Here is a 22,735-nt window from a genome sequence, read left to right as displayed (position 1 = left end):
GTGGACTTTCACTGGTTCTCCAGCCAGCAGGCGAGACCCCTGTTGCCTTGATTAAATAATGCCTGCTATGTCATTAGACCGCATGGAAATATATGTTAATTTACTCAAGTACATTTTTGTTCAAGTCTAAATAAAAATTTGTGCCAGAGAAAGGTTAAAATTGTAATTCTAATCACTTTCATTTGTTATATTGGATTGGGGCTTATCTTCAGTGCATTTGATTTTTGTAAACCAGCACGTAGCAGGCTCCTGTATATAATACATCTTCAAAGTTGCTCCATTAAAAGTGGTGGGCAGCTGTAGCTGCTGCTACTGCCTTTGTAAAGGTTACATCTGATTGTTTGAAGTGCGCAAGAATTTAGTTGATTATAACTGATGGCAAAAAAGCTTATATGTGAAGACTGTAAAAGGATTGGCATCTTTAATTGTTCACAGGAGCATGGGAACTAAGAAATGGTTTATATGTTTCTCTAGTGATTATCTTTTCTTCATGTACAGCTTGAAATATGTAAAGGTGTCATGGGTGCACCAGTGGCCTTATGGGCTGTGCCACAATAGCACATAGGTAGGTGGGTGCTGATTGCTCACGCAGTCAATTATCAGTTTCAGCTGCTTTATTGTGAGGGAGTATGAGCCATATCCATCCTCATAAGGAGGGAAGAAGCAAAGTTGGAGGGAGATTGATCCTGCATGTGCTTCCATTCTCTTTCTAACAGGATATAAACCAGCGTGGCAGAAGCTTCGAAGCTCATTGCCTTAAAGCTAGGGCAAACTAACATATAGCTAAAAGAGGGCTAAAAAGGGGAGTAAACAAAAAGCCAATAAATATTGTGATGGTAATCTTGTGTAACTTTTGAAGAAAGTAGAGATTATGCTCCACTTAAACAGATGGGGCTCATTGAACAAAGAGCAATAAGAAAAGAAAACTCTTGGTTCAGCGAAAATCATTTTTGACAAGCTTAGAGGTACATTCAAACACAGAAGCAAAATCATGTGGATGCTGGAAATCTGAAATAAAAATGGAAAATGCTGGAAAATACTGGAAATGCTCAGCAGGTCAGGCAGCATCTGTGGAAAGAAAAACAGAGTTAACATTTCAGGTCCCTGACATTTTATCAGAACACCTCTGATTAAAGGTATATTGTTGTACGTTGAGTCCATCCTAAAGGGTTTCAGCTATTTTAAAAAGAGGAAAGTCCACAGTGTTATTGGTACATTGTTTCAATAACTATATTCAACTCAAACTAAGAAGTTGGAACAAAGTAAACTTTAAATTACTAGATTAGTAAATATATGGTGAAAGAAAAAAGCATTCTGAGAAAACATAAGTTGGTTCAATATCAGCTATAAAGTGAACTGTATCAAACAATGTGATGAATTTGAGGGGAGTATGAATGATATTCCAGCTGCTTCATTCATCTGATAATACTGTAATAACCCCCTTGAATTCTATAACAACAATAAAACTGAAAAAAATCAAAACTTTCTCAGACAAAAGGTAATAGAAAGTCCTTCTGCTCTACATAAAGGTGGCCCTCCAACTTTTGTGATTGATAACAGTTAGCTGCAAGGGGATGATGCTAATTCCTGTAAACTGGCACTATGCATTTCTGTTAATGTGCAAAAAAAAGCTCAATATTGAGTATACTATCCTTGAGGCTTCACACTGAATCATCAGTCTTCATTATGGGAGAAAAACATTGATCTTACAGATTATCTACAGGTTCCATTTTTTCAAAGTATGTGTTTACTTAACCTTTAAAAACCAAATGATTGATCAACTAACTTCTAATTAATGGTAGCCTATGGGTTTCCACATTTCTGATTGGTGTTTTAACCCTCTGGTCCCTACAGGCTGAAGAAGCAGTCCTGAAGATTGATGGAGGGCCATGCTATTCAAACAGCAAGTGTTGCTGAGACAGAAGCTCTTTGTGTTGGGCAGCCTTGCTGTTGGAAGTCTCTTATATATAGTTGCCAGAGTTGGGAGCTTGGATAGGTTTGTATACTTATTCTCTTTTCACATTGAAAGAGTAACATTTCTGTTGCATTACCTGATTTTTTTCTGCACGGTAAGTTCCAGTTGAATGTACTTTCTTAATTTTGTGCTTATTTGATATGTCAGTAGTATGTAAGTTCACATCTACAAGTTCAGGACCTTGGAGAACCTTCCTGAAGACAAAATGCTTCTCCATTCTGATAGGTAAGAAGCCTGAATTCAAGTCAACATGAGGCTTACACAGCCCCAGTTCTTTTAGTATTGTAGAGGCATTGGGTGAGCCAATACCAGGCTGACAGGCAGGGAAGGGATGGGAAAAGAGAACCTAAAAGTAACACATTCATTAAAGTGAGCAGTTTTCTATGCAAAACGTTTTATTGTATGGAATAAAAAGATTAGCTGTTTTAGATTATTCCAAGAACACTAATTAAGTCAGTGTTCTGTGCTTGCTCTATATTTTGTTATAAAATTCAGAATTAAAATATATTGGTTTACAATTTGACCAGTTAATATACATGTTGAGACTTGTATAACTCCACATGCTATAACTTTGACCTTATTAGCAATTTTGTAGATAGGGCACTTGACATTTACTCTCTTTGCAAGCTTGACATAGAAATAGAGCTCATCAAAGCTACCCTGCATGACAATGGCTATCCTGATCAGATCATTCTTCACTGTGTGCTGCACAAACTCACAAATGACCCCCACTTTCGGACCTGAACAGTGCCTGGTCTACCTCAAATTACCCTAGAAAGGCAAAGTATCTCAAAAATTTGAACAATGGATTAAGCAGGCTGTTTCACACTGTTACCATTCATGTGACCACATGAATGGTATTTTCCACAAACAGGATGCTGGCATCAGTCCAAAGAGATGTTCTTGCAAAACCCAAAACATAACATCTACTATTCGATGTGATTCCATGATTGGGCAGCACTTGCTGAACAATCCTGAGTGTCTGAATAATAATAACACTAACAACTAATTTAAGATAATCAATCGAGCTCATTATGTGGCTCATTTATGCTTGCTAGAAGTGACATACATTCATACACAGGGACCTGTTCTTCACAAACTAAAAGAATATGTTCAAGCCTTGTGTCTTTTTTGAATTACCAGGGAGCTTAAGGAGCCTATTGTTTCCTGTTACTTTCTCCATGGCAACACCTTGGCCAATCAGAGTTGACTTGGCAACCAATCAGCGCCCTTTTCTCCTGCAGTATAAATTGATGTGTGTTGAAAATTTTGTATTCTTACATTTGTCCTCATGAGACATAAGATGAAGAGAGGCAACATGGCTCTCTTTTCAGCAATATATATATAGATTTAAATGGAGCTGGCAATTACATTATCTATAAATTAGCAGAAATTCTGCAGAAATTAACCAAACAGTCTCACTGCTAGCCCATAAAACAAAAGCATTTCAAGTAAAATCCCTCTAAGTTCATTAGTCTGTTTGTGAGTCCATCTTTAACACAATCAATTCTTTGGTCAGTTGGGTACTTTACCCATGCAGAAAACAATCATTTCATGTAAGAGTATCCAAACCATGCCACTGAATAATATATACAGGTAGGGTTTCTGTTTGCCCAGTGCAGTCTAGGTAGTGATATTCTTTCCCTGTAAGCACATTCCCCACTTAACTAAGTCCAGAGAGTTTAAGAGCAGGTTGCAGAACTAAGTCTTATGGGACCCCCAAGAGCATGAAAAAATACTACTTGATTATAACCAGCTGAAACTACACAGTTTATCATCACAGACAAGCTACCTACTGCTGGTCCGGCAAGGTGTACCCTATCTAAGTGAAGGAAGTAAGATTATGTCCACATGACAGCTCCAATAAAAATAATACTTTCCTCATTGTGTAATTGAGACATTTACAACTTTTGATGGTAAAGCACCTTAATGGCTCCTATACCCTGCGCAGCTTCACAGATCAGCAAAATTAAATATATGGAATTTGCTACATTTTGGTTTTCATTAAGTATGGCAATAAATAAACGACTAATAAATATTTTTCATTCAGTAAAGCTAAAATGGTATAAGAAATAAAATTAAATAACAAATATGATGTATAAAAACAAATAATAGGTAAAACTGAAATTATTTTGTGCTAATAAAATTAAATAAGGTAAGTTCCTAGTTACAGCTATGTCATGAAGAGGTGATATTAAATGTTGAGTTGTCCCTCACAGGTAGTGAGCTGAAAATTAGCTTGTGAGTCACCTGGAACATACTCAGGTAACCCCTAGCATTGGAGTCAAGAATAGAAATGAAAAAGAGAGAAATAATAAAAATAGCAATTCTGCATTACAGTAATGACCAGTGAAGGAGGAGGTTTGTGTTGTCATTCTATGTTCAACATTAGGCATTGTTATAAATGTACTGAAAGTAATTGTAATTACAGCAAAGTCAACAAGCAGAGGAGGAGAACAACAGGAGAAAAAGAGAAATACAAATTAACGAAACAAGAAAAATAATAAGGCAATGTCAGATGTATTTCAAATAATTTTAAATAAAATAATAGAATTAGGTATTTAAAAAAACTAATAAAAAGAAGTTCTATATTACTTTTTAAGCTAGCATCCTCCCCCCCCACCACCCCCCCCAACCCCCAAACCCCTCAGCCACCTCCATCAAGCCATTTATATTTAGAATATTCTTCCTCTTCCTTATTCTGGACTTCTCACTCCAACTTACACCCTGACATTTACAGATGCTGTAATTCTTGCAGTGGCCTTGTCTTTTACTCCTCAGCCAGTGCCCTTCCCTCCACCTCCCCCTACCACCACCACCCTGTGCCGCGCGCACCCCCCACCGCACCCCCCCCCCAGCTCTTCACATCCAAAATCTCTGATAGCGCCTGTAAGGCTCTGAATTTGTTCGTCTAAAAAAAATACAAAGGAACAAGAAATGGTTTTGCCAGTTCTGTTATTTTGTGTCTGACATGGAAATTGGTCATCAGTTTTGGCTTGATTGATCAGCAACACTATGCCTGAAAAATGAACTGAACGTACAGGCAAATTGACATGAGGTGTATGTCAAACTATAGCATTTCACAGACAACGTGACACCAAATGAGCTCAGAATGCCACATGTCTGATTTCCTATTACTTCAGATGTGACCAGCAGGAATCTTGATTTCTAAATTATATATTTACATATTATGTATTCTATATTTTCTAAATTAAATGGTGCTTTCTGGGCAACCACCTATTATAACATCCACATGGATTTAAAAGCAGATATAATCTTTTTGTGAATATTTTTTACAATAGTTTTTTCCTAGCTTGTTTTCTTGTTTTAAAGAAGAATTGAACCTGAGACAATCTATAGTAAAATTGACCTGACCATGTTTGCAAGGGACTTACAAATTCAAATTGGGTTACTTTGCACATTCACACCAAATGATGTGATGTCAATAGGATCAGAATGAACACATTTTACATTAATGATGGTGTACAGATGCTCTCTGGGAATAGTCAAGATACAGATCCCCCAGAGCAGTGTATAAATGACAAGTCACTAGTGCCAGGAGAAAAAAATTGCAAGAATTGTTAATCAATAGTAGAAGAAGGGAACTGTTAGATATTGAAAAGGTAATTGATATGTTTCTCTGATTGGTCCCACTATTACTAGCAATAAATAGATCACTCTAATTTATGATTAGAATCAATAAATCTTTGATGAAATCCATTTCTGTAATTGTTCTGTAAGGCAGACATGCTCAATAATTTAAACAGAAATTTAATGTAGTTATGTCAGCTGTGTGTCATAAACTGACATCATGTTAATATGATTTAAATCTCATTTATTTCATTATTATTTATACGATGTAGAAAACCTGTTATTTCCAGTTTCTCCTGTAGTGTAGGTGAAACCCAGCTTTTGCTCTTTCTTCTTATATTACAGGTCAGCCTTGTACTAGTGTGATACTACAAATACTGTTTCTGAATGTAATATAGATCCTACGTATCATGTCCAGATCATAAGCCTTTATTTATTGCTGAACGTTCATTTCAAGGCTTTCTGGACTCGGAGATTTATGTTTTGTGGAAGTATTTTCATGCAAGAACTGGCAAGTTTTAGTTCAGCCCCAGAAAGAATGACAAAAATTACTTCAGTCTCTATACAAGCCACTGTGGGTAAACAAACTATTTAGTATAATGCTCATACATACAGGCAAATAAAATCCCAGATTTGCTCTATGAATTTTACTGATTTAGCTGACCTCAGCCAAAACGGTGAAACAGCATTACTTTTAGCCTCAGGGAAGGAAAAAAATCAACAGCTCCTAACTCCTGATCCCAATCCAGCAACCACTGTTAGAAAATGAATGTGTTTGTAGAAATGAATTAAGGACATAGTTGGGCTCGGCTCACGGCCCCAACAAAATTAATAACTAGTTAATAATGCAATAATTCGGCCTCCAAGTTCACACATAAAGAATAGTCATTTGTCAGATATATCAGAGGGGTGTCAGCACATGGTGGAATCATAGCCAACATTAACCACTGCCTTCAGGGAGGGAAAGAGAAAATTGGGAGGGCGGGTGTGCCTTGTTTCAATTAAGATCCATTGTGTAGGAATTGACAGATTCTTCAAGGGAATGAGAGATGGAGCTAATTGAGGGAGAAACTGTAGAAACATGTTAAAAATGTGGGCATGAAGAAAGACCTGGAAACAAACATAGCAGCCAAGGCTAAGCCTAATAGTAAAAAGAACCTTTTCAGTACCACATTAGCAAGAGGCAGTCAGAGGAGAGTGGAAAAGACACAGTCTCAAGACTGAGGATGAGCAGAACATAATAAATATTCTGAATCACTATTCCCTCCAATTATTCACAAGGGAAGACATGAGCAACATAACCTTGCAAAGCAAAAATACCCCAAGTAAAATCAATGACTTGTTATAAATGAGATGGAAGTTCTAGATAGACTACACAGGCTCAAAGCAAATAAAACCCAGGGATGGCTGGTATTTATCCCAGGGTTAAAAAGACCAGGGGGAAGATTTGCACAGCTTTGGTAATCATAATGAATCCGGGCGAGAATTTTCTCCCCGTCAGGCAGGCCAGTTGGGAGTGGGAGCGGGCGCGGGCGGGTGCAGAGCCAATCACCGCCCGCAATCAGCTGTGCGCCGGCATTTCACGTGGGCAGGCCAATTAAGGTCCGCCCAGCATAAAGCGCACCCAGTAGTGCCCAGCACTACCTATGCAGGCGGCGGTGGTGGGGGGGGGGGTTGTTGGAGAGAGAATCAGGGCCTGCATTCTTTCAGCACATACGCAAAAGAGCGCAGTAATTTCCCTGAGGCAGCTCCATGCGTCAGGGAAATTAAGTATAGCTGTAAAGTTAGGGGGAAAACAAAGAAAAAATAAAATTATTCAGACATGTCCCCTCATGTGACAGTGTCACATGAGCTGGGATATGTTTTTGAATCTTGATTAAAAATGTTTATTTAATTAATAAAACCTTCATGAAACCTTATCCCACCCGTGGATGAGATTTCATGAAAAATGCAAAGGCCGCCTGGGCTCTTTGCCTGCCCGCCAACCTTAAGATTGGATGGGCAGCCCTGAAAATGATGTTACTTAGTTTTTAATGGCCTTAAGACACCTTTGACAATTCGGCGGGCGCACAGCCGACTCTGGTGCGCGCCCGCCGAACAAAAGATCAGAATGACACATGGTGATGTCGGGACACAAGCCCAACATCACCTCACATCATTTTATGTGTCGGCGTACAGGGCCCACCCCTGCACGCTGAGCAGAAAAATTCTGGCCCAGTAGATTGACAACAGGCTTATGTGATGCCCATATTCAAAAAGGGTGACAAAACAGGTTATGCTACATTAAAAGTGCTTCATCTCCTGCCTCAAAACACTGTCTGATGTGGATGATGCTGAGCAATTGCTGGTTACCTATCCATTTGGTCCACAAAGTCAGCTCACCCCTTTTCCTTAACAATGAACTGCCACAAGGCTTAGTACTCATGCTTCAGTTTTTAAATGAGCAACAAGCCTCCAATGAAGGTGGACAAATTTACATATACGGATGACCTTGTCCTGGCGACACAAACAAACATCTCCACCTTGAAATGGGTTCTCACTCTCTGCAGATAATTATCCAATTCTCTTTTGAAGGCCTCAGTTGAATGTGCTTCCACCACACTCTCCGGAAGTTCCGCGTTGGAGTATTTCCAGAAATGAAAGATTAGCCAAACCCCCACAAAACAACAGCCACTGAATTCATCTTGATAACAGGAATGTTAAGCACACACTGAAAATGACCTGCTTTGGCAATACAATGTGACATGGCTTTGCTCTGATCTGTCTTGGAATGAAGCTGGGTCACATGTTAAACTTCTACAACCACCTGAAGAAGATAGCCACATAGGGTCAACCTGGTCCAGAAATTGGGAAGCATTGTCTTTTTCACTGCTTTGGACTTCAGCGATATAGCCAAGTACTGTGCACTTACTGATATGGACCAGAAGAAATCATACACCGCACTCAATTTCTTGGTGTCGAATTGGACACAGCACTGAAACAACCAGGAAGATCCCTATAACCTGGCTGCCCATGCTGTCACAAATTGCTCGCCGTCCACTTGTTATGGTGTTGCAACCTCCGAGAAATCCAGCAAATCTAGGAAAATCAACACTGCTCCTTCCACCAGGACATCAACAATGTCCCTCAACACTGTTTGAGGTCACATAAGCCCTTTTAAGCCCATGTGTTAACATTTAGCAATGAGAATTCAACCCTAAGGAAGCTTGGGAAGGCAGAATTGAGTTCACAAAAAAGTCACAAACACCTCATGGAAGATATTATGCAAATGATCCCTTTGACTTCGCTTTTCCACTAAATTCATGGGTAACCCTAAACTTCACCCTTTATAAACAATGGAAAATGCAGATACTGGATGCAGAAAAGGGAAATAACTGACCACGGAATAGATAATGACTCATTGTCCTGTTCACAAATATGAAGGAGAATCACAGCAACACATGCCGCTTCTCCTGATGTAATTATCTGGATTAACAACCTGGATGCAAAATTATAATTGTTACTCTACATCTATGTCAACCTAAGAGAGAGAGATTAACAGTGCCATATAACTGCAAGTAGCATCATCATCATCTTACTTCCATTCCAGATAAACAATGGAATTGAGATAGAAGAAGTAACTTCCATTTATATAGCACCTTCCACAGCCTTGTGATGTCTCAAAATGCTTTACAGCCAAAGTGTAGTAATGTCAAATTCCATACAGCAAGGCTAGATAATGGCAGTAAGCATGGATTTGGAAAGGAAATGATGCTGCCTGATTAACCTTCTCAACTTTGAGGAAATGACAGTCCAAGTAGACTGTGTTAACCCTAATAGCATGCTGTACTTCGACTTCCAGAGGGCTTTTGATAAAGCTCCACATAACACAATGTTGTCGGGATTCAGGGTATGACCTGGGAATGGATATGAAAATAGCTGAAAGGCAGAAAGCAATGTACACTTGTTGGAAGGGTTATTTTGGCAAGAGGTCAATACTATGTAGAGCACTTCAGACTCGATGCTGGTACCAATTCTTTTTTCATACATGAATGACCTGGATTCAAAATCTCATTCCAGTGAGAATGCAGATAATACCAAACCAGACGGAGCAGTGGAATGTGAAGGAACAGCTCAGAAATTGCAGAATGTGTTGAATAAGATATATAAGTGGGTGGAGCTATGGCAGATGAAATTTTGTGCAGAACAATGTGAACAGTTGAAGGAATAATAGACACACATACGACAAGAATAATGTTAAAATAGTTAAGGATGAAACTTTAGTGACTGGAAGCCAGTGTCCAGTGGTGTACCAGAGGGATCTATGCTGGGTCCCCTATTATTTGTCATTTATATAAACAACATAGATGATTATGTAGGGGGTAGGATTAGTAAGTATGCGAATGACACAAAGATTGGCCGGGTGGTTAATAGTGAGGTTGAGTGCCTTGGGCTACAGGAAAATATAGATGGGATGGTCAAATGGGCAGATAAGTGGCAGATGGAATTTAACCCTGAAAAGTGTGAGGTGATACACTTTTGGAAGGAGTTATTTGACAAGGAAGTATTCAATGACGTTCTGAGGAACAAAGGGACCTTGGCCTGTGTGTCCATAGATCTCTGAAGGCGGAGGGGCATTTTAGTGAGTTGGTGAAAAAGGCATATGGGACACTTGCCTTTATCAATCAAGGCATAGATTACAAAAATAGGGAGGTCATGTTAGAGTTTTATAGGACCTTGGGAGGCCACAGCTGGAGTACTGTGTGCAGTTCTCATCGTCACATTATAGGAAGGATGTGATTGCACTGGAGGGGGTGCAGAGGAGATTCACCAGGATGTTGCCTGGGATGAAACATTTAAGTTATGAAGAGAGGTTGGATAGACTTGGGTTGTTTTCGTTGGAGCAGAGAAGACTGAGGGGTGACCCAATTGAGGTGTACAAGATTATGAAGGGCATAGACAGGGTGGATAAGGAGTAGCTATTCCCCTTAGTTGAAGAGTCAGTCATGAGGGGACATAGTTCAAGGTGAGGGGCAGGAGGTTTAGGGGGGATGTGAGGAAAAACTTTTTTGCCCAGAGGGTGGTGACAGTCTGGAATGCACTGCCTGGGAGGGTGGTGGAGGTGGGTTGCCTCACATCCTTTAAAAAGTACCTGGATGAGCACTTGGCACGTCATAACATTCAAGGCTATGGGCCAAGTGCTGGTAAATGGGATTAGGTAGATAGGTCAGGTGTATCTCACGTGTCAGTGCAGACTCGATGGGCCGAAGGGCATCTTCTGCACTGTGTGATTCTGTGATTCTGATTCTGTATGAGGCCGAGTAGGTTAACATTAAAAATGTCCAACCAGTACAACAACAACCAACTAATCCAATAGGATGCGAACTACGTGGACAAAACTGTACAATATAAGTCACAGGAGATAATACTAAAACTTTATGGTGGTCTAGTCATATCACAGCTTGAATATTTTGTCCTGTTTTGGTCACCAAGAAAAAAGAGAGGCAAGCAAACGTTTCAAAAGTGCATTGAAGATCTGATCTTTAGATCTGTCAATATGAATACTAAAGATCCCAATTAGGGCGATTCTTCAGGCTTGCCAATGGTGGAGTGGCCCACAAGCTGCGGCAGTCTATACCCTATGGATAAGGCCTCGGGAAAGAAAGGCAAATCCCCCGGCTCTAACATAGGACCCAAAAGGGCTTTCCAACCTTCCCTAACCTGCATCATAAATTTAATTTTATGCCTCCGAGATGTCTTCATGTTGTTGCACCCTGGAGATCTCCTCCTGACTTTGCTGCACCCACCTCTCACTTTGAGGTCAGCAGGAGTGATCCCACCCGCTGTTCTTAATAGAACAGTAAGATCGACAAACCCAATTAGTCTCCAGAAGTGTTGCAATGCTGGCCTCGCTGTCAGCAACTACAAACCCAGGACCCATATTTGGTCCCATTTTCAGGATCTCGAAGCACACAGGAAAATCTTGCCAATGGTGTTATGAGTTGTGAGGAAAGTCTGAAAAGGCTTATCTTCATGAGAGAGAATTTTATGGAGATATCTACAATTGTTAAGAGTATACAAATAATTAATATTATTTAAACTGTGGGACTAGAAACAGGAGATATGTGTTCAAACTAATAATTTTAGAATGGATGAGAGGAAATTCCTTCTTCACAAAGAGTAATGATCATGCAGAATAAATTTCAAATAGAGTAGTGGGGGAGAGGGAGGAGACATTCAGACCTCTCTGTATTGATGAAGTAAGATGGGTCAAATAGACTTTCTTATCTCTAATTACCCTTCTCAAGCACTTAGGGCAAATATCAAGTGTAGAGTTGAAAAGAAAATGAAAAATAAACTTTAATTAATTGTCAGAGATAGGCAAAGAGGAATCTGCAATTTACCCAGCAAATATATTGGCTCAGAAAGAAGGGGTGGACCCTTCAAACACGTATGTAGGGAAATGCCCATTAACTCTATAAAAGGTCAGGCTAGAACCATTTGTTCTGCCCACAGAGCCATGGTAATTTAGCAATTAGTCTAAAGCAACTAATACTATGTCAATCAGATACTCCTACCGTCATCTCCAGTAAAAGGTATGTCATATTCAAAACTTTAAACATGGACTGTGTTCATATGAAAGCTTAGGGACTCCTTTTATTTATTTAAAATTGACACTGTTGAACTATTAAAATGGCTGCCAGGGTGTCCAGGTGGCCTTTGCAACTTTAAGACAGGCTACAAAGCCTCCGGAAAGTTCCGGATTGAATCATAATGGGTGGGGGTCCACCCCCTGATTGGACATGCCTGCCATTGTTTGAAGCTTACTCCAAAACAGAGTCAATGGACTCCTAGACTCTACATATGCAGGTTCACACTGTGACAAAGGAAAGCTGATGAGACCAGTTATCCACAAGTCTACTTCCTATTGTGTATCAATGCCGCTGACCATGTGACTGAAACTGGTTCTCTGGTACTGAAATCCTTTTCTCTCAAAATTCAGAAGATACCTGGCAGGCTGCAAAATAACACCAATGAGACAACAGCTGCAAAAGGCAGTGATGCACCATCTTTGCCTTTTAAGAACTGAGATGCTTTAAAGTGTTTTTAAAAAGCCTCCCAGTCTGATTCCAAGTTCACCTGTCAAGAAACTGGGCCTCCTAATACAACAGCCATGAGTGCATGACTTCACGAACTACTGATCATTTTTTATCAAATGATTCCCGCAGTAATCCTGATATTCGGCCCCAAAAAATGCTTCCTTCTTCACTGGACTCACAAAGACATGTGAACTGTTAATTATTCTTCTGGTTTATGTTTGTTGAAGTGCGCTATCATCTTTAATTGTACCTTCTTTGAGTGTGTGGTGTGTGACTGATGTAACTTTTAGATCTTTCATAGTGAGTATGTAAATACATAATCCTCTATGTTTAAACACACAAAGATCTACTGCTGGTGCCATTTTTAATTTGACCCACACACTGACAAGGGTTTAGAAACACACACATCTACCTTTTCAAAAATAAACCACACTGATTATGGACAGAAGAGAAGTGAATTGAGGGTTTCAGTTTATCTCTCCTCCACTGTCCATAACACTAGTGTGAGTTTCCTGTAAGAAAGCGCAGCAATTTCACTGATATTAAGAAGGTTATGTTCAAATTAGATTCCATGAAACTGGCTTTGCCATGAATTACTAATGATCAGGAAGCGAGGCAAAGGTGGGGGGTTGTGGGTGGGGGGGGGGTGTGGTTTGTGGTTTAGCCCAATAGAGAGGGATGACCTAAGTTCAGGAAACAGTGCCTGAATTTTACTCTTGGTGGGTGCACGTGACCAGCAGGCCTGGGAGTGGCCAGGAAAAGGACACTGACCGCAATCGGCCCCCGAACACGATTTCACACTGGCTGGCCAATTAATAGTCAGCCAGCGTGAAACGCGCGATGGGAAGTTCAACACTGCTGGGATGGGGGTGGAAAGACGGCAAGTGGTTACGTCACCACAGGCACAGGTGAGCTGTGAGAGAGCTCCCTGCAGGGAGCTGCAGACCTTCAAATAATGAAGTAAAGGCATAAACAGCTGCAAAAACTCTGTCAATGCATCACAATCAAGCATCTGAAGGCATATCTCTTAAAAACACTGTCCCCAGAAATTTAATTATATTTTATTCCCTAATGGTGATTTCATCCAGCCTTTGGATGAGATTTGAGGAAAAATGCAAAGGCTGCCTGGCCGATCGATTCACCCATCCGCCAGCCGTACAGTTGGACAGGCCATGAAAAACTGCAGACAATTACACCATTAACAGACTTAGTTGCCCTCTTAATTTTTGGTGGGCGTGCTTCCAACTTTTACATGTGCCAGCCGTGCGAAATATTGCGTGAGTGTGCAATGACGGTGGGACATTCGTCCAACGTCATCTCGCGCTTTTTCATGCCCAATTAGGTCAGGTGCTCGCCCACGTGTGAGGTGTAAAATTCTGCCCCAGGATGTTGAAACAGTTTGGGTATAAATGAGAAATGGTAAAGGCAAGAAGAAACTTATGGAAGTCATGTTCAGGCCTCCAAATAGTAACCACGTGGTAGGATGAGGCATAAAGGAAGAAATAATAGAATCTTGTCAGAAAGGCTCAACAATAATAATGAGAAATTTTAATCTACAAATAAAGTGGAAAAGTCAGATGGGCAAAGGCACCCTAGACAACAAGATCATAGAATGTTTCTGGGTTAGTTTCTTTGAACAGCATGTTCTGGAGCCAACCAGACGGCAGGCTATTCCTGACCTGGTATTGTGCAACAAGATGGAATTAATTAATGAAGGCATCCCTTGGTAGCAGCGACCATAATATGATTGAATTTTACACTCAGTTTGAGGGAGAGGGGAGTGGCTCTGAGACTATGTTTTTAAACTTAAATAAGAGCGATTATGAGGGCATGAAAGCAGAGCTGGCTAAAGAGAATTGGCAAATTAAGTTGAGGATAGGTCAATAGACAAGCAATGGCAAACAGTTAAGGGAAATTTCAGGATACACAGAATAGATACATTCCAAGGAGTAAGCAAAAGTCCAGGGGACGGATACACCATCCGTGGTTAACTGGAAAGATTAAATATAGTATCAAACTTAAAGAAAAAGTATATAATTGTGCAAATACAGGTGGAAGATCAGAAGATTGGACATAACATAAGGAACAGCAAAGGATGACTAAAAAATTAATAAGGAATGGAAAAAAGAAGTATGACACAAAGAAAGCCAGAAATATAAAAACAGAGAATAAGAGTTTCTATAAATATTTTAAAAAGAAATTAGTTAACAAATTGAGCATTGGTCCTATAGAAAGTGATTCTGCAGAACTGATAATGGAAAACAAGGAAATGGCAGATGAATTGAACAGGTATTTTGCATCAGTCTTTACTATAAAGGATACAAGTAACAAACCAGAGGTAGCTGGAAATCAGGAAATGGAAGGTAAGGGGGAACACAGGAAAATTACTATCACCACAGAAGCAGTACTGAGTAAATTGTTGAAGCTGCAGGCTGACAAGTGCTCGGGTCCTGATGAACTTCATCCTAGGGTTTTAAAATAAGTGGCTAGTGAGATAGTTGATGCATTGGTTTTAATTTTCTGAAACTCTCTAGATTCAGGGAAGGTCCCATTAGATTGGGAGATAGCAAATGTAACTCCATTTTATGAAAAGGAAAGGAAACAGAAAGTGGAAAACGACAGGCCGATTAGCTTAACATCTGTTATAGGGAAAACATTAGAAGCTATTATTAAAGAAGACATAGCAGGGCACTTGGATAAATTCAAGGTAGTCAGGCAGCGTCAACATGGTTTTGTGAAAGGGAAATCATATTTAACCAATTTATTGGAGTGCTTGGAAGAAGTAAATGTGCTGTGGATAAAGGGGAACCAGTGGATGTGCTGTACTTTGATTTCCAGAAGGCATTTGATAAAGTGCAACATTAAAGGTTGTTGTGGAAAATAAAAGCTCATTACATAGGGAGTAACATAATGGCATGGATAGAAGATTGGCTGGCTAACAGGAAGCAGAGAGTAGGCACAAATGGGTCTTTTTCAGGTTGGTAAGATGTAACAAGTGGTGTGCCACAGCAACAGTGCTGGGACCTCAACTGTTTACAATTTAAATAATTGACTTGGATGAAGGGATGGACAGGATGGTTGCCAAATTTGCTGATGACACAAAGAAAGGTATGAAAGTAAGTTGTGGAGAGGACACAAGGAGGCTACAAAAGGATATAGATAGGTTACGTGAGTGGGCAAAAATCTGGCAAATGTAATATAATGTAGGAAAATGTAAAGTTGTCCATTTTGGCAGGAAGAATAAAAGAGAAGCATATTATCTAAATAGCAAGAGATTGCAGAGCTCTGAGATGCAGAGGGATCTAGGTGTCTTAACGCATGAATCGCAAAAGGCTAGTATACATATACAGCAATTAATTAGGAAGGTTAATAGAATGTTATCATTTATTGCAAGGAGAATTGAATACAAAAGTAAGGGGGTTATGCTTCATAACCGAGCACTAGTGAGACCACACCTGGATTATTGTGTACAGTATTGGTCAGCTTATTTATGGAAGGATGTAAATGTGTTAGAAGCAGCTAAGAGAAGGTCTACCAGTCCACTACCTGGAATGGGTGGGTTGTCATATGAGGAAAGGTTGGACAGGCTGGCTTGTATCCGCTGGACTTTAGAAGAGTAAGGTGATTTTATTGAAAGGTATAAATCCTGAGGGGTCTTGACAGGGTGGATGTGGAGAGGATGTTTCCAGAGGAGAATCTAGAACTAGAGGTCACTGTTGAAAAATAAGGGGCCTCCCATTTAAAATTTGGGGTTAATATCAGATGAGCCGTGATCTTATTAAATGGTGGAGCAGACTTGAGGGCCAAATGGTCTACTCCTGCACCTTGTTCATATTTAGTTATTATCTACTCCTAATGATAAGTTTGAAGCAAATTACTGTAATGCTGGCCATTTCAATCTCAGATACAATAGACATACATTTATTTGTGCCATATGTTTGCACATTGAACATTAAGAGAATATCACCAACTTTTTGTTTTATTCTTTTCATGGGATGTGAGCATCGCTGGCAAGGCGATCATTTGTTGTTCCTCCCTAAATGCCCTTAAAAAGACATTGATGAACTGTCATCTTGAACTGCTGCAGTCCCTCTGATGTAGGCACACCAACAGTACTTAATAGGAAGGGAGTGCCAGGATTTTGATTCACAGTGAAGGAACAGTGATATAGTTAATAAGATCATAAGATAATAAGACATAAGTAGCAGGATTTTCTGGCCCCGCCACCTGCAGGCATCATCGCAGGTAGGTCAATGCCCACTGGTGTTGGGGCCAGAAAACACTGCCCAAGATCTTATGGCCAATCAAGCCTGCTCCATCATTCAATAACATCACAGCCGATCTGATTATGGTGTTCGCTCCATTTGCCTTCTTGTCCCCCATATCCTTTGATTCACTTGTCTATCAAAAAAAATGTCCAACTCAGTCTTGAATATATTAAATTAATAGCCAATTAAGGGCCTTCTCCCATCACTGATGGGATTTTACCCCAGCAGTCGAGGTCTGTGTCACACATCTAGCCTCCCAGATGAAACTTGGCAGTCTAGTGTCTGGGCAAGGGGGGTGCCTCCCTGTGCCCATTGGCATACCCTCTTCAAGGTAATTCTTCCCACCCTAGAGTCCCCCCCCGCCACCCCCCAACGACCCTGACAATCTCGGCCTCCAACAGGCCTGCCTTCCTGTCCCCAATGAAAAGCAAACTTAAATTTAAGTCTGGCGTCTCCTCTTCTGGACTGCCTGCAGCCCCAGCAGTGGCCACCGCTACTGGTGGCACTACTGGAACAAGAAAGTTGCTGGCCATTTGATTGACCGGCAGCTCTCAGAGGTGGGACATCCTACTAATGGGGACGGAAGGCCCCCCTCAAACCAATTAATGTCCTGATGGTTGTTAACTGGCTGCGGAGCAAGCTGGTGAAGCAGAGGCGGGCTCGCCCATGACTTTTGTACAGGAGGGAGGGGGTTGCAGGGATGTTGCCATTAGCATAAAATCCAGTCCCATGGGTCATCAGTCTAGTGGTGGAAATAATTGAAGAATGTGTCAGTGGCTGGTAGTGAATTATAAGAAGTACTTAGACAATTGAATATGACTTGATAATTTCCATATAATGGGATCGATTTTTCCATTTTCAACTTTCATCCAAAATCCTTATTTAGCATTGATTTGTTTAATTAATGAATTTTAATTATTGTTTACGAACCAATGTTGTATCATTTTTGTAACTAAAACAAACTACAACAGGATTGATCTTCAGCAGAACTAGGCTGAAGAATTTGCCTCCATATCCTTTCAATCACTCAGTACCTTTTGGCTCTTTTTCCAGCATGTTCCACTCTTTTAATTGACAGTTAATTCCCTACCTTAAGGCATGTGCACTTGTTCACACCTTCCTTTTTTCATCAAACTGATTACATTACTTCTGCCTAAAACCAGCCATTAATTTCTAGACTGCAAATCCTCAGTTATCCCTGTGGAATATACAAGGGACAATTTTAACTTCAGGTAGTTAATGAAAAAGTGGTGGGAGAGGCTGTTGATGGAGAGTCATCTGAACCATTTTATACCCTGGCCTCATTTGCAAGCTGAAGGAGCCAAGCAGGTGATGCTGCAGTTCAGGAATTATGAGAAGACAAGAAATTGATTGGTTTCCATGCCGAGCCAGCCAAGAGACAGAGCCTAGGACAGGAAAGGTGAGAAAATTTGCTCAAAGGGTTGCCGCTATTTGGATCTGCTTCCAATTTACCTTTGTTTAGGCTGCTCATGCCTGGAAGAAATGGAAAGATTGTTTGCAGTAAACATTCCAACCATTTGATAATGACAACAATCTCAAAATTGCAATTGGAATCCTTTGTACATTAAAGTACGCTGATTTGCATATTAGGAATGGCAACTGCCTGAAACAGTCTGGCATTCCGTCTCAGGAATCTGACCAAAATGGTGGAAGCGAGGTACTGCAGCATCATTTGGGCCAATTCTATTTGAGAGCCAGTATTGCCCTGTTTACACCAATGTGGTGAGTTAAAATCAGCCTTATAGTTTTTGTATGGATATATACAACTTTGAAATAGTGACTGCAAAATTGTCTCAGCCAATAAGTCAACATTATGTATCAATTCTTTATCACTGTTATTTCAGTTTCCACTCTTCTGTGCTCTTATCTTCCTTGTTTACAGGTATGGGGAGATAACAACTCAAATAATAGTGCTAACGTACTTCTAATTTTGAAACACCCCAGTACTAGAGTTCAATTGGTTTATAAGTAACTTTCATTAGGATCAATAGAAAAGAAACAAACGGAGATTGAATTCTAATTTGTGTTGCAGCAAAAATATGTTGGCACTTGACAATAATAAAGTTCTGCTCCATTTATGTAGCCAATTAATTCACTTCTGGAAATTTAGAAACCAATTCACTTTTAGAAAATTCACAGCAAATTTATTTATTTTAAAATTAATGTTCAAGAGATTATGAGGTATGAATGCTAAACAGCTTCTGAAAATTGTTGATTTATTTAATACTACTGTATTAGATTTTGGACTTTCCATTTCCTCTACTTTACCTCTCCCATCATTGCTGTTGAACTCTCTTTCATTGTGGCAGGAAAGCTGTTGAATAGGCTTTAGGCTTCTGATGCTATTAGTGTTCCCTTACTAAAAATAACATGCTTATCATGAGATATGAAGGTCATCTTTATCCTCAAGACATTTGGCCCAAATGGTCCAGTGGCCTTCCTGAAATACATTTGTGGTTACTTTCACCTCTGCCATTGAACAGTAACATGTAGCATACGAGTATTGCAGAATCCATCTGCTTTTAACAGAATAGGAATAGTTGGGCTCTACAATAGGTGAGTGGTCCACACTGCCAGCTTACCACTTGACAGCGAAGGTGAAAAAGAGCTCCAATGAAGAACATCACATTTGTTTGGTGATCTACTGTTTCAGTCATCACAGAACTCTGTGGAGATAATGTCCTAGCTTCTCAGCGGCTGGATCATTTCAGATTAAGATGATATATAAAAAAAAGTATTGCTATTGTAACTTTTTTTCCTCTGGTATCACAGCTATTTATTAGAAGATCCAAAACTAAGCAAAATTTCTATTGAGGAAAAGATATTTTTGTTAATTGATGAATGGATGTCATTACAACATGCATGAGAGTAAGATGAAAGCATAAATTTTATTGTATATATCTTTTTAATGATTAATTAGATGGCTATGGTGGTTAGAATGTCACATATGTATTGATAATTAATAGAGCTTTACTGACTATCCTTGTTTTATTACAGACTCCAGCCCACATGTCCCATAGAAGGTCAATTTGGGGACCAAGAGCAAATCATGCTTCGTGCTTTACAGTACAAGAGAGGCTTGTCACATGATTTACGCAAAGGCAATGCAACAAAGGAACAAATCAGACTACACAACATGGTGCAACAGCTTCCCCAAGCCATTATTATTGGTGTCCGCAAAGGTGGAACACGTGCCCTGCTTGAAATGCTGAACTTACACCCAGCTGTAGTCAAAGCCTCACAGGAAATCCATTTTTTTGACAATGATGAAAACTATGCTAAGGGTATTGAATGGTACAGGAAAAAAATGCCCTTTTCCTACCCCTATCAGATCACTATTGAGAAAAGCCCAGCATACTTCATCACTGAGGAAGTCCCTGAAAGAATTTACAAAATGAACTCATCCATCAAATTGCTGATCATTGTGCGTGAGCCAACAACTCGAGCTATTTCAGATTACACTCAGGTGCTGGAGGGAAAGGAAAGGAAGAATAAAACATACTACAAATTTGAGAAACTTGCAATTGACTCCGCTACCTGCGAGGTAAACACTAAATACAAGGCTGTGAGAACTAGTATATACACAAAACACCTAGAGAGATGGCTCAAGTACTTTCCCATTGAACAGTTTCACATTGTGGATGGCGATCGCCTCATAACTGAGCCATTACCTGAACTCCAGCTAGTGGAGAAGTTTCTGAATCTGCCCCCCAGAATAAGCCAGTATAATTTATACTTTAATGCCACAAGGGGGTTTTACTGTCTGCGGTTTAACATTGTATTTAACAAGTGTCTGGCAGGCAGTAAGGGACGGATACACCCTGAAGTGGATCCCTTGGTTGTTAACAAACTGCACAAGTTTTTTCATCCTTTCAATCAGAAGTTTTATCAGATCACTGGGCGAACATTTAGCTGGCCATATAAGTGATCCATGCAACACTGTGTGTTGATGTAAAGCAAAAATTTTCTATCAAAATAGTGATATCCAATACTTTCAATGATTCTGATTAACAGTCGTTATCCTTTCCAGTAAATGGGATGGTATGGAGCTGACTATATAAGAGTTTGTTATTGATATGACATGCTTACAAAATTATGTTTTAGGCTTCTATATTTCCTTCCTTTTGGTCATTTTAGTAAAAAGATTGATGTGAGTGTAAAGCAGAGATCATTGCTTTATCATCATATCTACTTTCTTGTATCAACTTGGCAAAGGGAGCAAACCATATTATTAGATTTTTGAGAAATCTATTGCGAAACAAAGCAGGCAACGTTCAAATGATCATGGCCTATCTGAAAATGGGATCAACCATTGCCACTTCCTTTCAGTCCTTACGTGTGGTTGCTGTCCATTTTGGGACAAGACAACCCAGTTTTAAGTGACGTATCTGGATATTTTCTACCAATAAGAGTCAGATTTTAACACTCTCCATGTCTTAGTGTGAAGACTTTAGTCATCAAGATTGCTAAGATTTTCACTGAATCTTCAACAACATAGCAAACTTTGGAACCCTTAGGTCGTTATTGTACCAACTGCCTTGCCTCTGTCTAGTTTGGGGTTAACAGAATGGGGCAATCTTATTCATGCAATAGGATGAAACTGCTAAATTCAATTGCACAACCTGATAGGCTTTTTATTTCCATTTGGCTGTATGTTTCAATGGGGAAATGCTATTTTCATGTAGCTTTTGTTTGTACAGTACAATCACTAGTGCATGCTGTGAAGGTTTTGATTACGTTTTTTCCTCAATTTTGACAGATTGTAGTGATCTGCTGTCATTTTAAAGCAGCTACAGGCTCACTAGACAGCTGTCACACAATTTGACTCTATAGTGAGGTAAATGCATAGCCATTTTCTTTCAGAAAAACATTCCTGGAAAAAGTGCTGACATAAAATATGTAAATATATGTAATAATGGGATGTATTAGATTCACCAAGCTCTAAACTACCATCAGTTTATTCACAGTCTCCTGAGCTTAAAATAATTAATGTCCTATGTAAAACATTTTACTTACTCACCTCCATCTGGTCTACTAAGCAAAATGAGTGAAGCAGCTATTACCAGTGATGCCCTAAGAATGCAGCAACATTTTGATCTTCCATTATTGTTTTAGAGTCACCACAGCTACCTGTTAGAAAATAAAATATAATAATTTTAGAGCCATCAGTAGATCAATGAAAAAATGTTTAGGATAAGGGATAAATGAGAATGACAATTGTGGTGTGTTTTATAGCAGTTTTATTCCTTATCTCAAACATTCCAGCACAATTATAGCTGTGTAACCCTACCAATAACTCTCACCACTGGCATTAGATATTGGTACAACAGTCAGGTAGATCGCTTCAAACATACACATTTTGATTTTTTTTAAGAAGTTGCATAGCATGTTTAAGCCACAAAAAATGTTCATTCAACAAATTACCTTTTTGTTATTTATTAATTTAAAAAATAATTTTCAGCATTTCAGAAAGAAGCTAAGCATCTCGTATGGGAGGGAATATCAGTCAGGTTCATTCCATGATCATAATCTAGTGACCTTCAGCTGGAGTGAGTAAGTGAATGGGTGTGTGTATGTGGATATTGGAGGGAAACAGCACTGGAATCAGTTATGATATGCTCAATAATTGAACCTCAATAACCTGAAAACATTCATTGCCTTGCCTCACTCATAAAAAAATGAGTAGTTGGCATAGGAATGGTGCATAGTCACATGCTAGCACAAATCAGCAACTTCACAAATGAAAGGTTGAAAATTGGGGAAAGCATTTTTAAAAGTATATTTTCCTTCTTCTCCCAGAA

At 39.5% G+C, this 22,735-nt stretch overlaps 1 protein-coding gene across 1 annotated transcript; it reads left to right on the top strand.

Moving 5' to 3' along the window:
• The first annotated feature begins 1,889 nt into the window (after window positions 1-1,889).
• LOC121277765 (heparan sulfate glucosamine 3-O-sulfotransferase 5) lies at window positions 1,890-20,862 on the top strand. Its single transcript, XM_041187403.1, has 2 exons — window positions 1,890-1,996; window positions 19,932-20,862. Exons 1-2 carry the CDS (start codon window positions 1,890-1,892, stop codon window positions 20,860-20,862), a joined length of 1,038 nt encoding a protein of 345 aa, XP_041043337.1.
• The last annotated feature ends 1,873 nt before the right edge of the window (window positions 20,863-22,735 follow it).

Source organism: Carcharodon carcharias, chromosome 5 (genome assembly GCF_017639515.1).
Source record: "Carcharodon carcharias isolate sCarCar2 chromosome 5, sCarCar2.pri, whole genome shotgun sequence".
NCBI classification, from domain to species: domain Eukaryota; kingdom Metazoa; phylum Chordata; class Chondrichthyes; order Lamniformes; family Lamnidae; genus Carcharodon; species Carcharodon carcharias.
This window is presented reverse-complemented; position numbering and strand designations above follow the sequence as displayed.

What these genes read in the sequence shown, in the direction of transcription:
- LOC121277765 (XM_041187403.1), top strand. Translation starts at nt 1,890, where the DNA reads ATGCTATTCAAACAGCAAGTGTTGCTGAGACAGAAGCTCTTTGTGTTG. An exon ending in AGAGTTGGGAGCTTGGATAG is followed by an intron (nt 1,997 to 19,931) that starts GTTTGTATACTT and finishes GTTTTATTACAG; the next exon opens with ACTCCAGCCCACATGTCCCA.